Source organism: Taudactylus pleione, unplaced genomic scaffold (assembly GCF_031769625.1).
Source record: "Taudactylus pleione unplaced genomic scaffold, aTauple2 ptg000479l, whole genome shotgun sequence".
Lineage (NCBI taxonomy): Eukaryota > Metazoa > Chordata > Amphibia > Anura > Myobatrachidae > Taudactylus > Taudactylus pleione.
Genome location: NW_028284881.1, coordinates 13,667,949 through 13,692,395, shown reverse-complemented (window position 1 = coordinate 13,692,395; position 24,447 = coordinate 13,667,949). Strand labels below are relative to the sequence as shown.

The window sequence follows — 24,447 nt, the reverse complement described above, 5'->3', positions numbered from 1 at the left end:
TTTCTTACTTTTCCTGCTCCACCACATGTTGTAACCTGGGAACCATCATCTCTTTACTGAGGGGGCCAAAGCGGAACCTTGTGCACCTGGACTGAAGGGCTGGGATTATCTTTGACAGGTAATTACAAATCATGCAAAATCGAGTATTTTCAGTGAACTTCTCGATCACTACAAGAAATGAAAAAGAAAAAAAATTGTGTGCACTCATTCCACAACATTTAGTTCACTGCTCCATTATTTGTGCATGAAGTCCTATATAGCAGACACAATTACCGTATATACTCGAGTATAAGTCGACCCGAATATAAGCCGAGGTACCTACTTAAAACTGGGAAAACTTATTGACTCGAGTTTAAGCCTAGGGTGGGAGATGGCAGCAGCTGGTAGTGCCCCCAGTAGTCATTCCCCCTGGTTGAGCCCCCAGTAGTAATCTCTCCTGGTAGTGCCCCCCAGTGGTAATCCCCCCTTTTAGTGCCCCCTGTAGTAATACCCCCCTGGTAGTTCCCCCAGTGGTAATCCCCCCTTTTAGTGCCCCCTGTAGTAATCCCCCCTGGTAGTGCCCCCTGTAGTAATCCCCCCCTGGTAGTTCCCCCAGTGGAAATCCCCCCTTTTAGTGCCCCCTGTAGTAATGGCCCCCTGGTAGTGCCCCCAGTAGTCCCACCCCCCCACCCCCAGTAGAGAGACGTAATAAGAATAAAAAAAAAAATCACTTACCTGAAACTCCCGCTCCTGGTCCCGCCGCTAACAGCTCCTCCGGCCGCTTTGCATGGGAGAGACATTATTACTCATGACGTCTCTCCCATTACCCACTGCGGGAGCCGGAAGATGGCTCCCGCAGTGGGAGCAGCAGCAGCTGATGAGAGTCTGACAGACTCTCAGAGGCTGCTGATCACAGCAAACACACAGCTGCCGGCTCCGGCGGCTGTGTGTTTGTGCTGTGTAGCGCTGACCGAACTCCGTCCGGTCAGCGCTACACTTCACTCGAGTATAAGCCGAGGGGGTACTTTTTCAGCACAAAAAATGTGCTGAAAAACTCGGCTTATACTCGAGTATATACGGTACCCATTTTTATTTTTGCAGTTGTAGTTTATTGGGTTTATAAAAAAAAACATTTAGTTGGTGAAAAAGTGTACAAAGAAACTACATAATCACCTATAACAATATCAATAGCAGTAAAGGATCAATAAAAACCAGCAATAGATCCTGTAAATCAGTCTTCAGTACATCAGATTCAAATATCCAACAAATTGTACCATAAACTTTAACAAATTTAAGATGAACCACAAGAGAAGTATTGTCTCCCATACACATAACTACAAAACAATTAACCATTTTTAACTATAGATGTGCTAGCTGCTAAGGTGGGAGATAAAATAGGTACGCGTCAACCAGTTTAAAAAAAAGAATAGAAAAAAGCACAGCTATAATAGTGATATATTAAATACAAAGCAAAATATTCATTACAATAAAGCAGATACTCCTTTTTTCCTCGTAGGGATTTTCTTATTCAAACACAAAGTCAGCATCTTAAAGACAGTTTCAATAGCGCCAGCAGCCATTTTATGGAATAATTCAACAACTTTACATTTAAACAAATACATTTCATGATAAACATTAGCCAGCACTTGACTATATATCAGGAACCCAACACCATCTATTAAAATTTCACACCTATTTATCCTATATCTAACCAATCAGAATACACACTTCCCACTATTTACTTTATATATTTTCTTATAACATACATTGTTTATTTTGTATCCAAGTTTAGCTAGGTTAACTAATCACTTAACTACAGGATCACTATTCTGCCACAAAACCCTGCTTATGTAGACAAAGTCACATGACTCCATAGAGTCCACTAAGCTCTGTCTGGCGACTGCGTTTTTCTAGTCCAACGTGGAAGATTAGCATGCCAATACAACAATGTGTCTTATGGTGCATACACACGATCAGATTTTTCCTTCAGATATGAACGATAACGATTTAAAAATCGTTCAGTCGTTCATATCTGAAGGAAAATTGTTCATATCTGACATGCCTGAACGATGGACGATCAACGATGCGCGTTCCCGTTTGTCAGATAACGATATCTGACATCTGATGGGTTTGCAGTCAGACTTGGACGATTCCATTCATTTTAATGCAGTCAAAAATCGTTCAATCGTTCAAATCGTTCAAAACTTTGGTAAAATCGTTCAAATCGTTCAATCGTTCATCTGACAAGTCTGACAAATCTGACCGTGTGTACGCTCCATTAATCCGCAGTCTATTTTGAACAAGGAGTATCTAAAAAGAGAAATGCTTTATTTTTCTCTATTTTCTAAAAAAAAAATCTAAAGAAATGAAAAACATTTATCATTTTAAACAATTACATGGTTGATCAACTGATGAGCCAATCTGAGAGCTGGCCCAAGTGCAGGACTCTCACTCTAAAGGTGCCCACACACTAGTTCAGGTCACGAGCCGATATCGTGTCCGATTTCCCTCCCTGCAGTCGTGGGAACGATTTGGTGTTAAAAACAATCCAAATTGACCCACGATCTATCATGCATCCTATACTATTCCAGTGCATCGTGATAAGATTTTCAGATCGTGCCTGCAGCAGGCAAGATCTGAAGATGCGATGTACGACCAGCGGTTACGCGCATCGGCATCATAATCGTGACTCACGATTAGGACATATTTTACACGATCTGTCATCCCGATGCATCAGAATCGGGCTGATCGTGTAAAATATTGCCTAGTGTGTGGGCACCTTAAAACTAGCAATAACCATATTAGAAGTAACTAACATTCTACAACTGCTCTGAGAGCCCAGGTAACATTACACAAATCCAGCAGGCAGCAAAAGCAAGACAGGCATGACTTCAGCTGCTGTAACATGACGACTAAGCAGATTGTTATGTCTATCTAGGATAAAGAAAGAGACTTGGTAATTTTGTAAAGTTTCCAGGCATATGGCAGTGGGATAGTGTGCCACGTTACCTCGTCTCAAAGCATTCTGAGCATCCTGAGTCATTGCATCTGCTTCATCCAAGATCACCAGCTTGAAGCCTTTTCTGAGAGGGAGAGAATAAAGAAAGATGGAGAGAGAAGGAAATACAAATCAGACTGCTTCAACTGTACGTTTGACCTAATATATGAAGGATGACACAGATTTATTGTAGTGAGAGATATATGCGATCAAAGCATAGGCAGGTAATAAGAACTATGAAAACTGTTTATTATATTCACTTACTTAAATATTGTTCTTGTGCTGGCAAAATTTAATATGGGGCCTCTCACAATGTCTATTCCTCGGTCGTCTGATGCATTCAACTAAATAATAATGACAACAATAAATGTAAACATGTTTCCAAGCATTAGACATAGCATTATAGCAGAAAAGAGAAGTTGTAATTAAATAGATTTTAAGATAATAAAATGATTTGGTCAAGTGAAAAATTTATGCGATATCTCTTAACTGACATTCCCCCCAAAACTGGTCAGAAATTATTTTTGTAAAGAAAATATACTTTTTAAAAATTAATTGAAATATTTTATTTTAAAAAATATATGCGCCTAAGGGGTGTCTTGCACCTTCCCATGTTCATAGGCACCAATCGAAAAATTACCTACCACCCCCAACTGAGAATAGACCACGCAGTGACAATAGATCCCATTAACATTACCCCACCCACCCCCCGATGTAATACTTGCCTATTTTATTTATTTATTTTAAACAAAGTGCCTTGTAAAAGTATTCACTCCCCTTGGCTTTTTACCTTTTTTGTTACAATTTATATTTTTAATCTGAATTTATATGATGGATCTGCACAAAATAATCTAATTTGGTGAAGGGAAATGAGAAAAATTTATATAAAAAAATCTTTATGAATAAAATTATGAAAATTGTCATGTGCATATGTAATCACCTTTGCTATGAAGCCCCTCAAAAGTTCTGGTGCAACCAAGTCACATAATTAGTGAAATGAAGTCCACCTGTGTGAAATCTAAGGGTCACATGATCTGTCAAGTATAAACACACCTTTTCTGAAAGGCCCCCGAGGCTGCAACACCACTAAGCAAGAGGCATCACACCATGAAGACCAAGAAGCTCTCCAAACAAGTCAGGGACAAAGTTGTTGAGAAGTACAATTCTGGGTTGGGTTTTAAAACAATATCCAAATCTTTGATGAACCCCCGGAGCACCATCAAATCCATCATCATCAAATGGAAAGAACATGGTACCACAACAATCCTGCCAAGAGAGGGCTGCCCATCAAAACTCACAGACTGGGCAAGGAGGGCATTAATCAGAGGAAAAACCGGTGACCAGAATCACAGCCCATCTGCAGTACATGTGCGACAGGGCGGGAGTCCTGTGGAACCCTATGGACTTTGTAGAAATAGAGATAACAAGGGTAAGTTCTTACCATATCTCATATTTTCTACTTCAGGGTCCATAGGGTATCCACAGGATACCTTGGGGATGTCCCAAAGCAGTATCCTTCAAGGGTGGGGACGCTCCTGTGCTGAGAGTTGAATCCGTCACCCGAAGGAAGCATCCTGAGAGGCGTAGGTATCAAAAGTATAATACCGTATGAAAGTATGGACAGATGACCACGTGGCCACCTTGCAAAGCTGAACAGCTGAGGCACCACATCGAGCTGCCCAGAAAGAACCCACAGACCTAGTGGAAGGAGCCTTAACAGAAGATGGAACAGAAAGGCCCTCGTGAGCAAAAGCTTCAGAGATAGCCAGTCGAATCCATCCTGCCAATGTTTCTGTAGTGGCAGGCCAACCTCCTTTATGGAAGCCATAAAGGACAAACAAAGAGTCTGACTTCCAATAGACAGAAGTGCGGTCCACAGAGATTTTCAAGGCCCGCACCACATCCAAGGTGGCCTCACCAACTGAAAGGTCCGGTGAAGTAAATGATGGTACAATAATTTCCCCGTTGATATGGAAGCTAAATACCACCTTTGGAAGAAACCCAGGACGAGTGCGCAGCACAGTCCTGTTTCCATGAAAAATTAGAAATTGAGGTCAACATGAGAGAGCTCCCAATTCCGAAACCCTTCTGGCCGAAGGAATAGTCAGAAGGAATACAGTCTTAATGGTTAGCCATTTCAAATCCACTGAGCCCAGTGGTTCAAATGGCGGTCCTTGAAGAGTCTTCAAGACCACAGCCAGATCCCATGGTGCCACAGGTGGAACAAAGGGAGGCTGAATAAGAAGCACCCTTCGCATAAAGGTGCGGACATCTGGAAGCATAGCAATCCTATGATGAAACCACACTGAAAGGGCAGACACCTGTACCTTCAGGGAAGCTAGGCGAAGACCCTGGTCTAAACCCGCCTGTAGGAAGGCCAGAACCCTGGACAATCTGAACACCTGAGGAGCATAACCTCTAGTGCGACACCACTGGAAGAAAGCCCGCCACACTCTATGGTAGATGTTGGCAGATGAAGGCTTCCAAGCTCTCAGCATGGTGTTGACCACCGAGCTGGAGAAACCTCTGGACCTCAAGAGGGCAGTCTCAATAGCCACGCCATCAAATACAGCCGACTGCAGTCCGGATGAAGGCAAGGACCCTGAGATAGCCGGTCCTGACATTGAGGCCACAACAGCGGAGTGTCCACTGAGAGACTCTGAAGAACCATGTACCAGTGTCGCCTGGGCCACGCTGGAACAATCAGCAGTAGCGCGCCGCCTTCTTGCTTGAATTTGCATATCACTCGAGGAAGAAGGGAGAACGGAGGGAAGAGGTACGCATACTGGAAGGTCCACTTGACCGCCATAGCGTCCACGAGACAAGGCTTTGCGTCTCTTGTCCTTGACCCGAACATTGGCAGTTTGTTGTTGTGTTGTGAGGCCAAGAAATTTATCTCTGGTTCACCCGTAACTGACACACCTCCTGGTGAAGACACCACTCTCCTGGATGCACGCCTTGACGGCTGAGAAAGTCTGCTTCCCAGTTGAGGACTCCTGGAATGAACACTGCGATATTGCGGTGAGGTGTTTTTCCGCTCAGAGTAGGATCCGGGACACCTCTGTCAGAGCCGCCTGACTGCGTGTTCCTCCTTGACTGTTTACGTAAGCCACCATGGTGGCGTTGTCTGACTGTACCTGCACGGGTCTTCCCTGCAGGACGTGTCTTGCCTGCTGGAGAGCATTGAAGACTGCTCCCAATTCTAATATATTTAATGGGAGTGCTGCTTCTCTTGGAGTCCACCTCCCCTGAAAGAAGCGTGGTCCAGTCACCGTTCCCCAGCCGCGGAGACTGGCGTCCGTCGTCAAAAGGACCCAGTCCGCTATCCAAAAAGGGCGCCCCATGTTCAGGCGAGCAGTCTGCAGCCATCAGGCCAGAGACAGCTGTACCTCCAGAGAAAGCACCATAATTTGTGTCATTATCTGGTGGGGCAACCCATTCCATTTGGAGAGGATCAGCTGCTGCAGAGGCCTCGAGTGAAACTGGGCAAACTCTACCATGTCGAATACGACACCATGGAACCCAAGAGCCTCATTGCCGAGTGAACGGACACGCGGCGACTGTGCAGGCAAAGGCGTACCTTTTGCTGTAACGCAGAGATCTTTTGCTCAGTTACAAAGATCCTCTGATGTTGAGCATCCAACAGAGCTCCTAGATGGAGCATACTCTGATCTGTGATGGTACCAAGGAGGACTTCTTCCAATTTATCCGCCAGCCGTGAGTCTGCAATACAGACACAGTCAGGTGCAGATGGCGCCGAAGTACCTCTGGAGATTCTGCCAGCAGCAGGAGATCGTCCAGATAGGGTAACAAGCGGACTCCCTACATCCGCAGGTGAGCTGTCATGACTGCAATAATTTTGGCGAACACACGAGGTGCTGTGGCTAGACCAAAAGACAGAGCCTAAAACTGGAAATGATCCTTGACCACAGCCCACCTGAGGAAGCGTTGGTGCGCTGAGATAATGGGGATATGTAGGTGAGCGTCCTGCATATCTAACTACACCAAGACCAAGGAACTGGCACTATGACCCCAGCCTGGAGCATAGAGTGCACTAACGTCTGAAACTCACGAACCTTGTCCTAATTCGGACAGAAGACCCGTGGGGGGTATAAAACCGACTGGGCGGCTTTCTGCGGAAGGAGAGGGCGTACCCCTGAGACACCACTTCTCTTACCCAAGTTGGCCTTCCACTTTGGGGTCCCCCAAAGAGAGGCCCGTCCCATCAGGCCAAAGGATTGCCGTTGGACGTAGGAGCAGGGTGTCTGGTACTCTAGGCCTGCTTGTTTGACTTGGTAGGCTTCTTGGTGGCAGTCTTTCTCGGAAAAGACTGCACCCTGGACTTACCCAGGGTTCTATAAGGCCGAAAGGAAGAAGAACCCTACCCTGAAGGGACTGTAAGCGATGGCAAACACGCAGACTTTGCCGCTGCCAGGGTAGCCACAATTTTGTCCAAACCAGGGCCAAAAAGTACTTTACCATTAAAGGGTAAACCCTCTAACCCTTTCTTGGAAACTTTCCAAGACCGCAATCACAGGGTACGTCATGCTGCTACTGCTGCCGAGGAAATCCTGGAAGCAAGCATGCCTATGTCCAAAGCCACTCAGTAATGTAAGCGGCCGAGGGTCTTAATTACCCACCAGCTCCACTTGATCAGGAACTGAGTCTGGGTCCAGAGACGCGTCTAACGGATCTGCCCAATATTCCATGGCTCTAGTCACCCAGCACACAGCCATAGCTGGTCTGGAAGCGCCTCCAGCAAGGGAATACATAGACTTAAGACCTATTTCCACCTTGCGATCCATGGGATCCTTTAAGGAGACCATGGAGGGCATTGGCAAAGTCGCACTCTTGACGAGACGAGTCTCGACCTGTGGCAGGGTTTCCCCATTTAGAAAAATTTTCTATGAAGAGATATGCCACTGCCAGACGCTTCTGGGGAGAGAAACGCCTACCTGGCGATTTCCAAGCTTCCTCTAAATGATCCACTAATTGACCAGATAGGGGGAACACCGCAGCATCACCTTTAATATCCTTAAAAAAGGGATATTTAGGTTTTGCCACAGGCGGAGTGTCATCCTCAACAACCAAGGCCGTGATCAGAAGTGTCAAATATTTCTCCGTCATCAGGAGACATATCATCCCGATCACCCTGATCAGTTTGCAGTTGCCACCAGGATGGCTCTCCCTGCAAGCGTCCATCAGGTGTTGTACCGACGTGGACAATGACTTCGCTCACGCAGGTTCTTGCATGACCTGGGGGGGACGAGACCGAGGGACTCTGAAGTATTACCAACTGTCTAGGGAACCCCTGTATAGGGGACGACGCCTTAGACTGCTGTGAAACCCCCATATGGGGATATGCAGGGGGCGTTGCTAGCTGGCCCACCAGGGTTGTAAGTACCTTAGCAAACAAGCCCAGGTGCAGGGACAGTAGTTCGCTGTGTCTTGTAAGACACGTGTTGCAAACCCCTTCAGAGCTGCTATCTCCCTCCACCAATGGTGCCAGACATACTGTACACCTTGGCTGAAGGGGCAAGTCCCGGTCAGTGTCAGACATGCTGAATGACCGGAACTGTGTGTGACACGTCTCACTAACAGACTTGTATAGTGGGACACTGGCCCCTGGAAACACCGCACCACAAGGGCTAATAGCAGAGAGACAGGGATAGGAAACAGATTGAAAGTGAAAGTACCAGCAGCAGACACTAGCGATTTAGTCACACACAATGCAGAAATAACAACCTGCACTATCAGCGCTTCATCAACTACTCAGACTGATAGCCTGGTAGGAAACAGCGCAGCATAACCTGACCTTACCTGGAGGAGAGGTATGCAGGGGGACCCCCGACCCTAACGCTGCCGTTTTCAGCGTCCAGCAGCGCTTGCCAAGTCACAGAAAATGGCCGCTGAGGAGCAGAGTGAGGGCAGGGCTGAAGGAGGAGCACATGCAGATGCCAGACCACAGTGGAAAGACTGTGTGCAGCGGGGGAGGCACCACCTGCTGTGCAGGGAAAGCACACTCCCCTGGCATGCATTTAACCCCTGGGACGCCGGTCGTTTTCTATTATCGCGCGGTCCTGTGTCCCCAGGGGTAGTGGAAGCGCAGGGTATGGTGAGCCTGGCTCCACGCTGCAGCCGGTCCCCAGGGAGCCCCCTGCCTGGGGACCAAAGGACTGTGATATATTCGGCGGGAACCCACCGCGGGTCCTGCCGCTTACCTGAGACCCCCGTGAATCCAGCCACAGTCCAGGCAATGAGGGGCACCGCTAGTCGTGACCCCGATTGCCCACCAGAATCCCCGAATCAGTACCGGCGTTCTGGTACCAGCGGGGTTTGTAGGAGTGACAGCATGGAGGTCAGTACTGACTGTCCTATGCTGTAGCACTCTAGTTGTGCAGCCACAGCTGCGAAGAAATATTCAGGGGCCTCGAAAAGACCCCTCTCTACGGTGCGACTGGTTCCGGCCAGGCACCGACGAAAACTGAGTAGCCTGAGGCTCGGGGGCGGGGTATAGGAGAGGGACCCCAGTGCATCCTGGGAGGCTGAAAATTTAACTCTGTGGTGCCTGGATGTCTGCCGCCATCGCCTATACCCCAAGGTATCCTGTGGATACCCTACGGACCCTGAAGTAGAAAAAAAAATATCCAAATCTTTGATGATCCCCCGAAGCACCATCATATCCATCATCATCAAATGGAAAGAACATGGTACCACAACAATCCTGCCAAGAGAGGGCCGACCACCAAAACTCACAGACCGGGCAAGGAGGGCATTAAATCAGAGAGGCAACACAGAGACCAAAGGTAACCCTGAAGGAGCTGCAGAGCTCCACAGCAGAGACTGGTGTATCTGTGCATGTGACCAAAATAAGCCGTACACTCCATAGAGCTGGGCTTTATGGAAGAGTAGCCAGAAAAAAGCCATTGCTTAGTGATAAAAATAAGAAGACAAGATTTGAACTTGCCAAAAGGCATGTGGGCGACTGCCCAAATGTATGGAGGAAGCTGCTCTGGTCAGATGAGACAAAAATTTAACTTTTCGGCCACCAAGGAAAACGCTATGTCTGGCGCAAACCCAACACATCCCATCACCCCAAGAACACCATCCCCACAGTGAAACATGGTTGCAGCATCATGCTGTGGGGATGTTTTTCAGCAGCAGGGACTGGGAAACTGATTCGAGTTGAGGGAAAGATGGATGGTGCTAAATACAGGGATATTCTTGAGCAAAACCTGTTTCAGTCTGCCTGTGATTTGAGAGTCCGACGGAGGTTCACCTTCCAGCAGGACAATGACCCGAAGCATACTGCTAAAGCAACACTCGAGTGGTTTAAGGGGAAACATTTAAATGTGTTGGAATGGCCTAGTCAAAGCCCAGATCTCAATCCAATTGAGAATCTGTGGTCAGACTTGAAGATTGCTGTTCACAAGCGGAAACCATCCAACATGAAGGAGATGGAGCAGTTTTGCCTTGAGGAATGGGCAAAAATCCCAGGGGCAAGATGTGGCAAGCTCATAGAGACTTATCCAAAGCGACTTGCAGCTGTAATTGCTGCAAAAGGTGGCTTGACAAAGTACTGACTTTAGGGGGGTGAATAGTTATGCACGCTGAAGTTTTCTGTTATGTTGTCCTAAATGTTGGTTGATTCACAATATAAAAAAAAAAACAAAAAAAAAAAACAACTTCACAGTTGTAGGCATGTTCTGTGATTGAAATGATGCACAGCTTCAAACAATCCATTTTCATTCCAGGTTGTGAGGCAACAAAACATGGAAAAAAAAGCAAATGGGTGTGAATCCTTTTGCAAGGCACTGTAGCTCCCCTGTGACCAGTGTATTTTTTTCTATTTTTTTTTTTTTTTAACTATTTTATCCACCCCTTTTGCCTCCCCTCCCCAAATTACTTTATTGTGAGCATTGCCACACACCCCAGTGCATGTAAACCCCCCACGGGGCATTACTCCTTCTCCTCCCTCACATGCAGAGTACAGTGGAGCGTGTGTCAGGGGGGACTGATGACCAAAAAGTGCTTGGAGAAAAACTAAGTTCCCCTCCTCGCACTTCTGTCTCCGGCACATGAGTTCCAGAATGTCTGGGGCACGATTCTGGCAGTGACGTCAGAAGTTACGAACCGCTGCATCTCTGCCTGTGGGTCCGGGAGTCAGAGGAGATCTATTATGCACATGTGAAGCAAAGCTGGCTGCGGTCACATCACGTGCGACCACACCAGCTAAGTGGTTAAAAAGGGATAAGTAATCTAAGCCACTAATTATCTTAATATCCAGTATGTGCTTATTTTTCTTAAAATAGCTACCAATATCTCCAGAGCAGGGTCTAGCACAACCATGCACCATGCAGTCCTAGGGCCACATGCGTCCCTCACCCTCATTATATGCAGTCCTCTGGTGGGAGCCTCAGACCCTAGTAGTGTTTATATTTTTTATTATCCCCATAAAGATATTTCTTTCCAATTTCTTTTTGCATCAGGTACCAGGGAAAAGGGTAAGAATTACTCATTGGGACAGGACTCAACAGACACATGCCTATGACAGGCAGCCAATCAATGTAGCTAAAATGCATCACTCTTTGCATTTGAAATGGCCTTGGAGCTTTCAGTCTTGATAATGTAATTATATTGTAAAATTGGGACATTCCTGCTCACTGCTCTAGTTCTACTCCGACAGACAGTGTGAGCCACAGCTACTAGCCCATGAATTTAGCAATGGTTTTTATAAAAAAAAAAAAAAATTAGCTGGCAATTAATTAATTCTCTAACAACAAATGTCTGGTTTCTGTAGCAAAGCACACAAACACACATTTATTTACAAGTCTACAGCAAAACCAAAAAGTAAAAAAATTAAAAATAAAAAAAAAAAATCCTCCTAAATCTGATGTCACTGGGTGTTCTTCCATAGGGCCTTATCTGTTTGATGCACCACTACTGGCCACTAGTGGGATCCAAAGGGAGGGAGGGCCTGATTCAGAGCCGGACGCTCTGACAGAGTGCTCGCTCTGAATCAGGGCCGGCCTTCTGTTTTTTTAGAGCGGCCTCCTGGCCGCTCACATAGCTGTGGGTGACCACCCACAGATATAGCGAGCGGCCAGGAAGATGGTCGCGATGGTCAAGACCATCGGGCTTGCGACGAGACCCTTGTGGTAGGGTCTCATTGCCGCAAGCCCCAGACTGCTTTTGGCTCTAACAGAGCCAAAAGCACTCCCACTGACTTCACTTGTGATGTCAGTGGGGCCGGCCCCAGACGGTAGGCGTTCCCATGGGAACGCCTCCGTCTGGGCAGCCAAGCCCCCGTCCCGCCCACCAAAGGGGGCGTGCTGTCACTCAACATCGACAGCACGCCCCCTTTGGTACGAGACCCGGAGCGACGGTTTGCCCGTTGCTATCCGTGTCTCGCGCCTGCGCACTGGGCCACCATCGACCCGCTTGCGAGCGCATAGCGCTCGCGAGCGGGTCTGAATCAGGCCAAGAGTACAGTGACAGTGAAAGAGATGCAAGGCCTTTTCCACTAGTAAATTGTAGGTATTTTACACGTTTAAGCAAGTAAAATTTGATGGTGATCCCTTCAATATCCCAATGCGGCCCTCGGAAAGAAAAGGTTGTACATCTCTGGTATAGACGATGAAAGTGGGCTGCTTATTCTAGTCCCAGTGGTTTACTTCTGCTATACCACTTCATGAAGGGGGTGTGGGGGGAGGGGGTAGGGGGACTCTTTATTGTGACACAACAGGTTTCCTAGTCATTAATTTACCTCTTTCAGCAAATCCTTATTAGTTGCACTATGAATGCAACCTAGGAAGAAAGTCGCATAGATTACTTTTAGATCATAGAAGTGTGATTCCATATAGCTTCCGAGGTCCATTGTGTGGATGCACAGTTTAAACTGTTGCTAAAGGTAGCCATACACTATGCAATAATTGCACGGTGTAAGGCTATGGCAGCAATTATCGCTCTGTCGGGTATGAAAAATCTTCCAGCACGCCCGACAAGATGCAATAATTTCTGCTCGGATGTGACAGTGGATATAATCACCATCATGTAAGTTTAAGATTTTAGTCACACATATACATCTTAACAGCACAGGAAGCCATATATACATCTACACATAAAGGACCATAGGTGAGGTGTGTAAATTTAAGTACAGCATTTATAATTGTGTTAGTACAGTGTTTCATAAACTAAGCCCCACGACCCCCTAGAAAGCCACAGTGCGACCTACAGGGGTCCAGTAGTCGGGCGGTCTGGTCCCAAATGAAATTATGTCCTGGAAAATTTTTAGCCATAGCAACACTCGCCCATTAATACGCAGGTATTGTGCACTTGCAGCTCGGCTGCAAATCTCATGCTAAGCCCACCTCTGTGTGGCTTCCTTCCTCCACAGACTACCGACAGAGATTAGTACAGTAGTGTCCCCCCCTTCTCAACCCTGACCCCATTCCCACCACACCTGTCCCTCTAAATGTGTCTAACATAAGGGGAGCATAAAATTGTTCCTGCTTTATCATCTATTTATAGGCCGTACTTAATTTTTTTGATTTTTAAAAACTAAAGAATAAATGAAAAACACAGGTTAATTTTACAATACATAAACACCAAGTGAATAAAGTACCTCTAAAACCATGGAGTTGAATTCTTTGTCTTTGTAAAGCTGTTTTGCGCAAGCTAGAATTGTAGAGGTCTTTCCAGTTCCAGGGGGTCCGTATAATAAAAGGTGAGGTAATTTATCTTCACTGATAAATTTCTGAACTGATGAAGAATACCGTAAACAGATACAAATTATTGTTGGTTAGTACCATGTATCATACATTCTCTACCAATACTATGGAACAATAATTTGGGAATCCCATAACAGGGTATACATATCCTTTCATATCTCATTACATTCTGGAGAGAACTGATAACATTTGTATAGTATCTATGTTTAATGTAAGCTGCTATACAAATTTGTGGGTTGCTAAATTCTATTTCAGTAGCATCAAGAGTTAAAGCTGCATTACAGTCTACATAAAAGTAAGGTGTCTCCACACACATCCAGACCAATACAGAACTGGCAAATAAATTTATTTCAAAAACATTAAATGGTGGGGGGTGGTATGTGAGGAGGGCCAGCCAATCACAAATCACAATCTCTTTATATAAGCCTCCCCCACCCAAACCGCACCCAGTGTGTTTGCCAATGGCTGTAACATGACAGGAGGAACCCAAAAAATAGCTAAGGACTCTAAGGAAGGGACATCTTAGAACATTAATTTAGTAAGTGGTAATTTTGGTTTAAGATAAAATAAGAAATATTTTAAGCAGTGGGTAAATATTTACCAACTTTTCTCCAATCCAACTTACTTGTGCTCAAGATGTCTTGATGAGAGATTAGATCATCAAGTGTTTGGGGTCGGTACTTTTCCACCCTGTGAATATACATTTTTAAAATCAAAGTCTTATAAAATACGGCTAAAAAACCCTAAGTTATCTCCCATAAATACATGCAGTGTATTCCCACCAAGTGCACTACACTAGATGTAACCTCGTCATTATGGAAAATGCGGATGACTAAATCCAAGGAGTCTGGACATGTATTGCTGCTGCTTTATCTTTTCATTGATTTCTAGAGATCTTAATGGGTACATCTCTGCATTGTTACCTGAGGTAGAAAATGTATTGGATATCCTTAAAACCTGGACTGTTAGGGTGCCTTGAGGACAAAGTTTGGAAACCTCTGGTTTACACCATGGTTTAAACCAGCCAAGCCTGAGCCCGCATTCGGTATGGAATGCCGGCTGCCGCATGACCAGCAGCTCGAATCCCGGCTGCGGCAGCCCGACAAAACAGCAGAGCCCGGCAGCGGAAGACCGACAGCGCTGGAAAAAGTTAAGTATAAACTATTCTATTCTAACCCCCTAACCCTCCTTAGGGGTGCCTAACCCTAACCCTCAATCCCAGGGGGGGTACCTAACCCTAAGACCCAGGAGGGGTGCCTAACCCTAAACCTCCCTCCCCCTAGCCTAACCCTCCTGGGGGGCGGGGCTAACCCTAAGTCCCCCCCGGGTGGCCCTCCCCCCGCTTGCGGCGCCTGGCAAGTCCCCCCCGGCTGTCCGCTTGCGGCGTCCGGCATCGCTTCCATCGGGATGCCGGTGTCGGGAAAATGACAGGCGTCTGGATTATAGACGCCTGTCATTTAACCCTAGCCGGGATTAAGGATTCTAGATGCCGGCGGTCGGGATTGCGACCGCCGGCATCTTAAACGTATCCCCCTGAGCCCAAGTACAGCTTTTAACCTATAGCATCAAGTTTGGTCTGTAATGCTACTCCATGACATGAATACTTGTTTTTTGAACCTCAGTATTATTTCTCTCCTATCTTAGTACATTAAAGATATTTGCCATGAATTTTTGTAATTTAAATCACTGAATTATCCTTACTTGTGCATAAACAAAAGTAAAATCTTTGTTTAACTCAACATGGCTAAGCTCCAATGTTTCTCCATATATTTTGGTGAATAACTATTATAATGTTATTTAGAAAATGTGCATCATATCTATATTTTAGGAGTGGATTTATCAATGGGTTGGACAAATACTAAGTAGCAGGTTATCGTGGTTTCAAAGATTACAAACTGGGGAGTTTATTTTTTCTAATTTCAAAGAGAATTGAAAAAAGGGTTTGGGTTGAGGGGTCGCATTTGCTGTAATGACCCCTATATTTTAAAAATAAAATTTAAGGCAGAAGGTGGGGGAGAGGAACTTGTAGTCACTATATCTCCTTCAGGTTATAACATAGAAATATAGGGACACACTTGTTTAAAACTATGTGCACCTATAGAAATTTATGTGATCACCAGGCATTATCCCATGCACTGCAAAAAAAATGTTACGACCTGGGATAGGGGAAGATCTCCTCCCAACCGGACATCCATAAAGGGGAGTATGCTCTCTTTCAAATTATGTGGCTCACTAGTAGCGATTAGCTACCAGACAATATTACCCTGCGCTACTGAAAACAGAGATTTTTCCATATATGGGTGGGAGGAGGGCACTGTGTGCCCTATCACTCTCATAATTACATCTGTATTTGTGGGTCACTCAGATTATTTTTTTTTTTACCAAAACAGCCAAAAAAAAGTGTTTTTATTGAAATTTCAACAAAGGGAAGCAAAAGGAAATTTTTTTCATCTACTAAGCACCACAAATAAATACTTGGTGGTTCTTATTTCGCCAATAATCCACCTTTTCCAAAATAGCAAAAAGCAGAATTCTATCTGTAGGTTTTGACAAAAAAAAAAAAATCTGCACGTTAATAGAATTTTTTATATATATCAAATTTTCATTGTCTCGGTTTTAACACTTTCTCTGTGTAGGAAGAATATGGTAGCCTAACAAGGTCTACCATTTTAAAACCTAGACATTAAACAAGGCATTTTTTTTTTTTTTATGACACTACATTGAGGAGATATGGAGGGGAGTACTTCGGCTACAACAATGTTTAGGCAGGTGGTATGTGTCAAAGTAGCTTTCACATGAATGCCAGGACCCAAGTATTTCCAGCAGGACATTGCCCAGAGCATTGAATTACCTTCGCAGCATTGCCTTCTTTCCATAGAACATCCTGGTGCCATCTCTTCGCCACATAAATGCATACATACCCTGTCATCCACATGATGTAATAGAAAATGTGATTCATCAGATCAGACCATCTTCCATTGTTCCATGATCAAGTTCTGATGCTCACATGCCCATTGTAGACTTTCAGCTGTGGGCAGGGGTCAGCATGGGCATGCTCAGTGGCATTTGGCTATGCAGCAAGCTGCAATTCACTGTATGTTCTGTCAACTTTCTACCATAGCCAGCATTAACCCTTTCAGTAATATGTGCTACAGTAGTTCTTCTGTGGGATTGGACCAGACAGGCTAGCCTTCACTCCCCATGCGCATCAATGAGCCTTGGGTGCCCATGATCCTGTCGCCAATTATCTTTCCTTGGACCACTTTGGTTAGAACACCCACAGGATCTGCCTTTTTGGAGATGCTCTAGTCATCCCAATTTGGCCCTTGTTAAAAGTCACTCAGATCCTTAAGTGTGCCCATTTTTCCTGCTTCCAACACATCAAAAGCAAGAACTGACTGTTCTGTTTCTGCCTAATATATCTCACCCCTTGACAGGAGCCACTGTAACAAGATAATCAATGTTACTCACTTCACCTGTCAGTGGATTTAACATTATGGCTGATGGATGTATACAAGACATAATGTGGATCCCTCATGTGGAGTGTATAGGGAGAGCAGAAAATGGCTGCTGAAAGCCATGTTGTGTGCAGTGATTTTATGAATGTGTTAGGCATTAGATAATGGTCAGACATTAGGTGGTGGTCAGGCATTGCATTAGATGGTACAAAGGATGTGAAAACTAGACACACCATAAATGCTCAAGGCGTCATCTTTAGGTATATACGCATACGTAGCTGTCTTATCAGTATTTAACCAATACAGTAGTTGGAAACCCATATTTGTAAGTGGTGTCTGCAGGCTGGTATAAAAAGTTCAGGACAAAGGAGATTCAGTAGCCTTCTCTCTATGTGCGAGATTCCAGCTCCGAAGTGTCTGATGGGGCTCCTGGAAATGAACCATTTATGTCCGAATTAGCAGCTAATGAGAGCATTTAAGTACCCCAAATAGCTTCAGCAGGGCAATGCAGGGGCTTCTACCATGATCCCCAATGTTAGTGCATCTTTTGGGGGGGTGTTAGCCTGATTTCCCCAAATCTGACAGCGCTTTGCCTGTTTGCGTTTCGCTGGGTGCCATTTTCGATGATTTCTAATTGAATATGGGAATAAGCAGGGACGTGCGCTATACTTTTTAGCATGGAAAACATGCGATGTCGGCGAAAAGTCCAGTATGCAAAAAGTACGGGACTTTTCCCATCTAATTGAATATGCCCCTTACTGTAAAGGCTTCTCAGAGGAATGTAAGCTGTTATTGCAGCAAAACAACAAAATGAACTCAATATTAATGTCCAAAGTTCTATAATGTGATGCTTATCAGGCAAATATAGGTGTGTTATTCAGGTGTCCACAAACTTCTGACCAGCTAGAAGAACCTAAGCAATTTGCATTTGGATGCTTTAGACACAAAAGACTAATAGGTTAATCCAATTTGGAGCAATGTTCTCACCCCATAGGGCTGAAAGCAAAAATGTACGGTCAGGGGTGTAATCGGGGCGTAAGGGGGGGGCGAAATGCCGTGCCATTTACATGTTTCTATGGCGTACCAATGCCAATTCGCCGCCTTTGCATCCGATTGGATTGACCCTTTAGACTAGAGTGCCAGATAGAAAGCACCAAGGGGAATTGTCTATTACCCATGAATTATGATCCTGAAGTTATTCATGCAGCCATTTGCAATTCAGTTACAAAACAGTGTTAAGAGAATGTGGTTTTGAAAGGCAGTAATTGTGTTTTAACTGTGTTTTGCAGCACCTATGTAATGCTGGGCATACACTGACAGATAAAATGTGTCAGACATTTTATCTGGTAGCCTGACACCCAGGAGCTATCATGGCCATACACGAAGATAACACAGCCGTTGCGTCTTTGTACGCAGCAGCATTGCTAAAATATGCTATGGCCGATGAATGATATATCAGGTGGTCGGTACATACTGCACGATCCGGTGACAGACCACCCCATATATCGTTCACCGTCACCATTCACTTTGCCAGGGTCAGCAGCTGGGCCGTTCAGTCATCCCTGCATACACGGACGGCAGAACAACCCCCTATGTCAGCCAGCAGGGGTGCGCACAGTGAGTAGGTACACACTAGACGATGTGCCCGATACGTTGGCCTGATCTGCCGGATTGTACATAGTCTAGTGTACCCGTCATTACCCTACTGTTTGTGTATAGGACCCCTTTAATAGATGTACCTGGAAGTGGGGGCGGAAGTGCAGTTCCATGCCCATAAAGTCCACCAAAAGAAGAAAGGTTTATATTCCCCCTCGCCACCGTGGATGGCAAGTAATGACACTGGACAGTAACTGATGACGTCCGAAAACATCTACAGAGGGGGATCCATCCACTACTTTACCCTATTGCACTATATGTATGTGTACCGAAGAAATTATTTGTGACAGGTCAGTCAACAAATTCTGAATGTTAAAGGTGTTCGGAAATGAAGTATTGGTTCCACGACTTGTGAAACCAGAAATCTAAGCAACTTGTCTAATGAAACATTAAAGATCAGGTGTGTGCGTTTATACTGTATATAGAGTCACTGATACACCATAAACAGTTTCTGATCATACAGAGTTGCTAGTGGACATATACACAGTGTGTGTGTGTGCAGCAGGTAAATAATACATCACACTCTCCCCTCATCCATCACATGCACACCGGCTCCGTACCATGGTAGATTTCTGCTCTGACGGGCCTGCACTGCGGTCCCCGGAGCCATGCTTGCCGCTGTACGGTAGTGACAAGTGAGCGCTGTGCAGGTAAGGGGTAGTAGCGGCGGCGGCGGCGGCGGCGGCTGCAGTACTGTACACACACAGTCACATCACACACAGCCCGGGCAGCAGCGCGCGGAGCTCTCTCTCTCCTCTGATTTGGCGCCTCCCGGCAGCAGTAGCGGCTGCAGCTCCCGCCCGCCACTTCCCGCGAGATGTGTATGACGGAGGCGACGACCCGAATCCCCGATGGTAGCTTCTAGGAATAAACTCTACCTATCCCTGATGTACTGTAGTGTAGTAGCTGTTGTTACATTTCTATCTATATCCTCAGTGTGCTGGACCTGCGAGCAGTGCACTCTGGCTTGGGGGTAATCTAACCTTTGTGTTACGGTCTGGCAATTTATGGTAACAACTAGATCCCCTTCTGTAGATTGATCTTGACGTCATCAGCAGTGTCCAACGTCATTCCCTACAATCCAAGTGTGCATAGAGGGGGAATATAACCATGTGGCGAGCCCGCGAGGGGTTAACTTTCTTTTTTTGGTGCACTGTGTGGGCAGGAAACTACACTTCCGCCCTCAGTGCAAGTCACTTCAAGATACAGTGGGGGAGATGTATGAAGCCCAGAAATGGTGCGCTGATACCGCTTCTCCCCGATGTATGATCGGGGGTCTGGGCGGTAAATGACAGGGGCACTATGTGCCCCTGTCATTATCGGCGCTGCTATCTACAAGATAGCAGCACCGAGCGGCAGGGCCATGTACGAATGGTCATACCGACAGCTACAGCCTGGCGCAAGCCAATCCCCACAGCAGGGACAGCGCTGAGTTTTCGCTCCCCCTCTCCAGCCGATGAGATGTTCTTACATCTCATCGGTAGTGCTTCCTGCTGTGCCTCGGTAAAGAGGCGAAGCAGGAAGCGTTATAGCGGCACTTAACGTGCCGCTTTCATACATCTACCCCAGTAACTGAAGTGGAACTAGTCTTTACCCTGGCATTATGGGCTCGGTAACGGGTATCATGTGGCCTAATCTCCCCTCGTGTATATGATGAATATGTTGTGTTTGCGTCACATGTGACTCAACGCCGGCGCACATTGTATCTCTCCCCCCCACGTAAAAAAATAGGTAATATATAAATAGAATGAGATAGATTTCCTTCCGTTTCTGTACAATGACGTCATCAGCCAGTGTCCAATGTCATTCCCTACCATCCAGGTGGGCATAGAAGGGAAATATATTCTTGTGGCGAGCAAAGCGAGCCCGCAAGGGGCCGTCTTTGTTATTTTCCTGGAAAGTGTGGGCAGAAACCTCCACTTCCGCCTTCACGTCACTTCCAGGTACATTACTGAAGGGGTTTTATACTCTTCCATATCTAAATCCCCTTGACGCAGAGGACCCTGACGTCATCAGCCAGTGTCCAGCGTCATTCCCTACCATCTAAGTGGGCATAGAGGGGGATTATAACCTTGTAGCGAGCCACTGAGCCCGAAGCATGGCTAGTGGACAACTTCTTTAGCTGGCCTTATTGGGCATGAACTGCACTTCCGCCCTCACTCTCGTCACTTCCAGGTCCCTAGCATGAAGGGGAAATAAGCTCTACCGTAAAAAATAGGGCTGGGTCATGTGGAGCAGTGCAGGGCGAGTTTTCGACTTTGCCCCAAGCTTATAAGCCAGTGTCCAACGTCATTCCCTACCATCCAAGTGGGCATGGAGGGGGAATACATCCATGTGGCAAGCGAAGCGAGCCACTGTGCCCGCAGCGTGGCGAGCGCAGCGAGCCCACAACTGTCCGAATAGTATTTCCTGAAGTTTACGCTACTTCCGTATCTTCACTGAATAGTGAAGATACGCAAGTAGCGTAACCAGGGTCTGCAAATAGACGGAAGTACCAGAAAAAGTTTCAAAATTAAATTATTTTTAGTTTATATTTGACACTGATCAAAAACACCGTTTAATCAGTGCACTTAAATACTTTTTATCAGTCAGAAGTGTTTCCAATTTATGTTGAAATATACTCAGTTTAGTGTCTCAATGTACTCTGAAATAAAAGCATTGAACAAAAAAAACAACTGGAGATAAAGAGGCATAGAACAACATTTTATCTAAATTTTAAATTATCCACGTTTTGCAGACATAACTGCTGAATACAATACAATATTGTTCGAGAAGTTCCTACAAATGTGTTGCAATTGTACAGTAGCGGCTGTGGAATCTCATCAGGTCAAAATGGTGAATGCTGACTTCAAACGGTAAGTATAAGGAGGAGGATTAGGGTTAGGCTGCGGGAGGGGCGGGTTATGGCTAGGCTGCAGGGGAGGGGTTAGGGTAACGAAGGAGATGTTTAGGCTTATGCTCTGGGGGGAGGGGTGGTTAGGGTTAGGTTGCGGTAGGGGTGGGTTAGGGATAGCCTTAGAATACTTACAGAACACTGCCATACCCAACCCGTTATGTCCAGTTCACTTCAAACCAGCTTGATGGGGTTTAAGTCTGGAGACTTGTGTTGGCCATCCATGATATGAAGCCTACTGTCTTGTTATTTTACCTTGAAGTTATCAGGGAACCAGGCTCTGCTAATCCCCCGATCTGACAACCTAATCAACCATATATCTTGTCAGCAAATCACTCCTGCCTACCTTTACCTGCTACAAACCCTGCACTTCTGAAAACAAAGTTTGCTGTAAAGTGACCCTGAGGACCACCACTTAATCTTGCACTCACCTATCTTTAGATCTAACTGGACTCTTCCCTAACACAGTCTTTCACACAACTCAGCTGCCACAATACAATATATAAGATCAGTAGAAAGCATGTGACTTAATTACAAACTAACACACATTCTTTGTTCTGATAGCTAAATAAGTAAACACTTCAAACAATGGTATTTAAAGAGTTAACAGCCAAGCACTCAGCTTCTTCTAAACAGGCAGTTAATTTGTTTGGAGCAATACGAACATCACTTAATTAAATAGGAATTTAATAAATTAAATAAAATGTACAATGCTTACAGATTATAAATACAATTTGTAACAAGATGACATAGCATACAGTAAAAACAAGTATAAAATAAAAGAGCATATCAGAATATAAACTTCCATACGAGTTGTATAATCTGCACCAAGGGACACTGGCTTGGAAGAATAGACTGCATCAATTTGATTGATTGATTAACCCATTAGTCTGAAAATTTGCTATCTAATATCCCTTTTACACCTAAGCTAAATAGTGTTCACTCTAGCTCCGGCGGCAGGCAGGGTGCCGGAGCTAGAGAGGGCAACTTTGTGCGCGCGGGCGAAAAGGGGGCGTGGCCATAAAAGGGGGCGTGTCTATAAGATGCGTCCCCTTTTTCATCATACTTGGGGGCGTTCCCGGCACTTACGGACATGCCGGGCAGCCCCCAAGCGCTGCAAACAGGGAGAATAGATGCCGGGCGCATGCGCCGGCGTCTATTCTCCGGCAGTGACCGGGTCACCGCACATTTCTCCACCCGCGGGACACTGCGTCCCACGGGTGAAGACTGCACCCGCAGCCTGTGAGGGCAGGGTGCTTTTTGTCCTCCTTCTGGAGGGCAGGGTGCTTTTTGTCCTCCAGAAGGAGGGCAGGGTGCCGCACCCTGCTAAAACAGCCTAGCGGGAACGCTACTAAAACTCGGGTTATTGCAGGGTTAACCCAGGTAGCTCCTTGGTGTAAAAGGGGACAGGGTTGGATTCCCGGGTCGAGCGACCCGGCAATCCACTCCAGGTAAATTGCAGGATTTAACACAGGAATGACCCGTGAAACCCTGCAGTGTAAACGGCGCGATCCAGTCACGATGGTCTGGAGCGAGCCGCATGCCAGCCGATTGGCCGACTTCAGTGGCGCTTGGAGATGACGTCATCTCCAAGCGTCCACGTCGGAAGAGCCGGGTCACTGCAGACCCGGCTATGCGAATGGCGCAGACTTGGGACTATCCTGGGTCGGTGCCGGCTAAATTCTGGGTCTGATCCGGTTTGGAACCGTGTTCCAACCTCCGGGTCGGACCGGGAATTTAGGTATAAAAGCGGTATTATAACCAGAGTTTTGAAACATTTTCCAATGGGTGGTGTGAAGCCTTGGGATTTTGCTTCTATGAGGGAACACACCGAGTTTGGTAGCGTGCAATACAGTACATGGATATGTTTGTAAAACGCATAGTGTTGGCACTGTGGGAATAGCACAATGAGAGGCACAGATGTGTTAGCACTCAGGGAATAGCGCATAGTGGGGCTGACTCCTGTTTGCATGTGAGTAGCAGTAGTACCCTGTGAGATGGAGATATGTAGGAGATATATTCACAGAGAATGGGTGGGGTAGTTTGTAAAGTTGGAGACCCTTGTCTTTGGAAAAGTCACCAGAAATTAAGTTGCTCGCTGCCCCGGAATCTATAAATACTTGTACTTCGGTTTTGCCCTGGGTGTACTGAGAGTGAGAGGTACCAAGTAGAGTTTGGTTTCAGGGAAGGTGGTACGGCTGCCGACACTTGAACTCCTGGGAGGAGGCAGGCCTACTAGGCACAATAAACTGGGGTGGCTTTAGGAATGACCTTTTCATGAAATCTCGATAGCATGGAATAAAAGTAAATAGAAATTATTCACAGGAGAAATATAATAGCAACGTCTCACATAAAGTCTCAACAACACTGAGGTTCACATATGCAATAATGAGTATAGGAGAAAACCCCCCATATAGTCTTTAACACAGAAAAGTTAATATGGTAGGGAACCTCGAGTCAAGTATGAGGCTAACAGCTCAGGATGGTATAGAGGAGCTTCACCTGAGTGGAACCCTGTAGTGATGGAGATCCGGAGCAGAGTGAGCCCTGTGATGCGGTGAAAGACGGAGCAGGTTTGAGCCCTGTGATGCTGTGAGGTTGAAGCAGGGTTGAGCCCTGTGATGCGGTGAGGTCGGAGCAGGGTTGAGCCCTGTGATGTGATGAGGTCGGAGCAGGGTTGTGCCCTGTGATGCGATGAGGTCGGAGCAGGGTTGTGCCCTGTGATGCGTTGAG

The 24,447-nt window shown here is 46.0% G+C and overlaps 1 protein-coding gene across 1 annotated transcript in view; it reads right to left on the bottom strand.

The window, feature by feature from the left end:
• The window catches only part of RFC5 (replication factor C subunit 5), a 28,275-nt gene extending 8,534 nt beyond the window's left edge, over positions 1–19,741 (bottom strand). Inside the window, exons 1-6 of the mRNA XM_088449243.1 lie at positions 19,382–19,741; positions 14,333–14,397; positions 13,602–13,738; positions 3,242–3,321; positions 2,989–3,062; positions 9–168 (exon numbers count right to left, since the gene is read on the bottom strand). Coding sequence (XP_088305369.1) covers positions 9–168; positions 2,989–3,062; positions 3,242–3,321; positions 13,602–13,738; positions 14,333–14,397; positions 19,382–19,431 — 566 coding nt within the window. The 5' untranslated portion in view covers positions 19,432–19,741. The remainder of the gene's footprint in view (positions 1–8; positions 169–2,988; positions 3,063–3,241; positions 3,322–13,601; positions 13,739–14,332; positions 14,398–19,381) is intronic.
• Between the last annotated feature and the right edge of the window lie 4,706 nt (positions 19,742–24,447).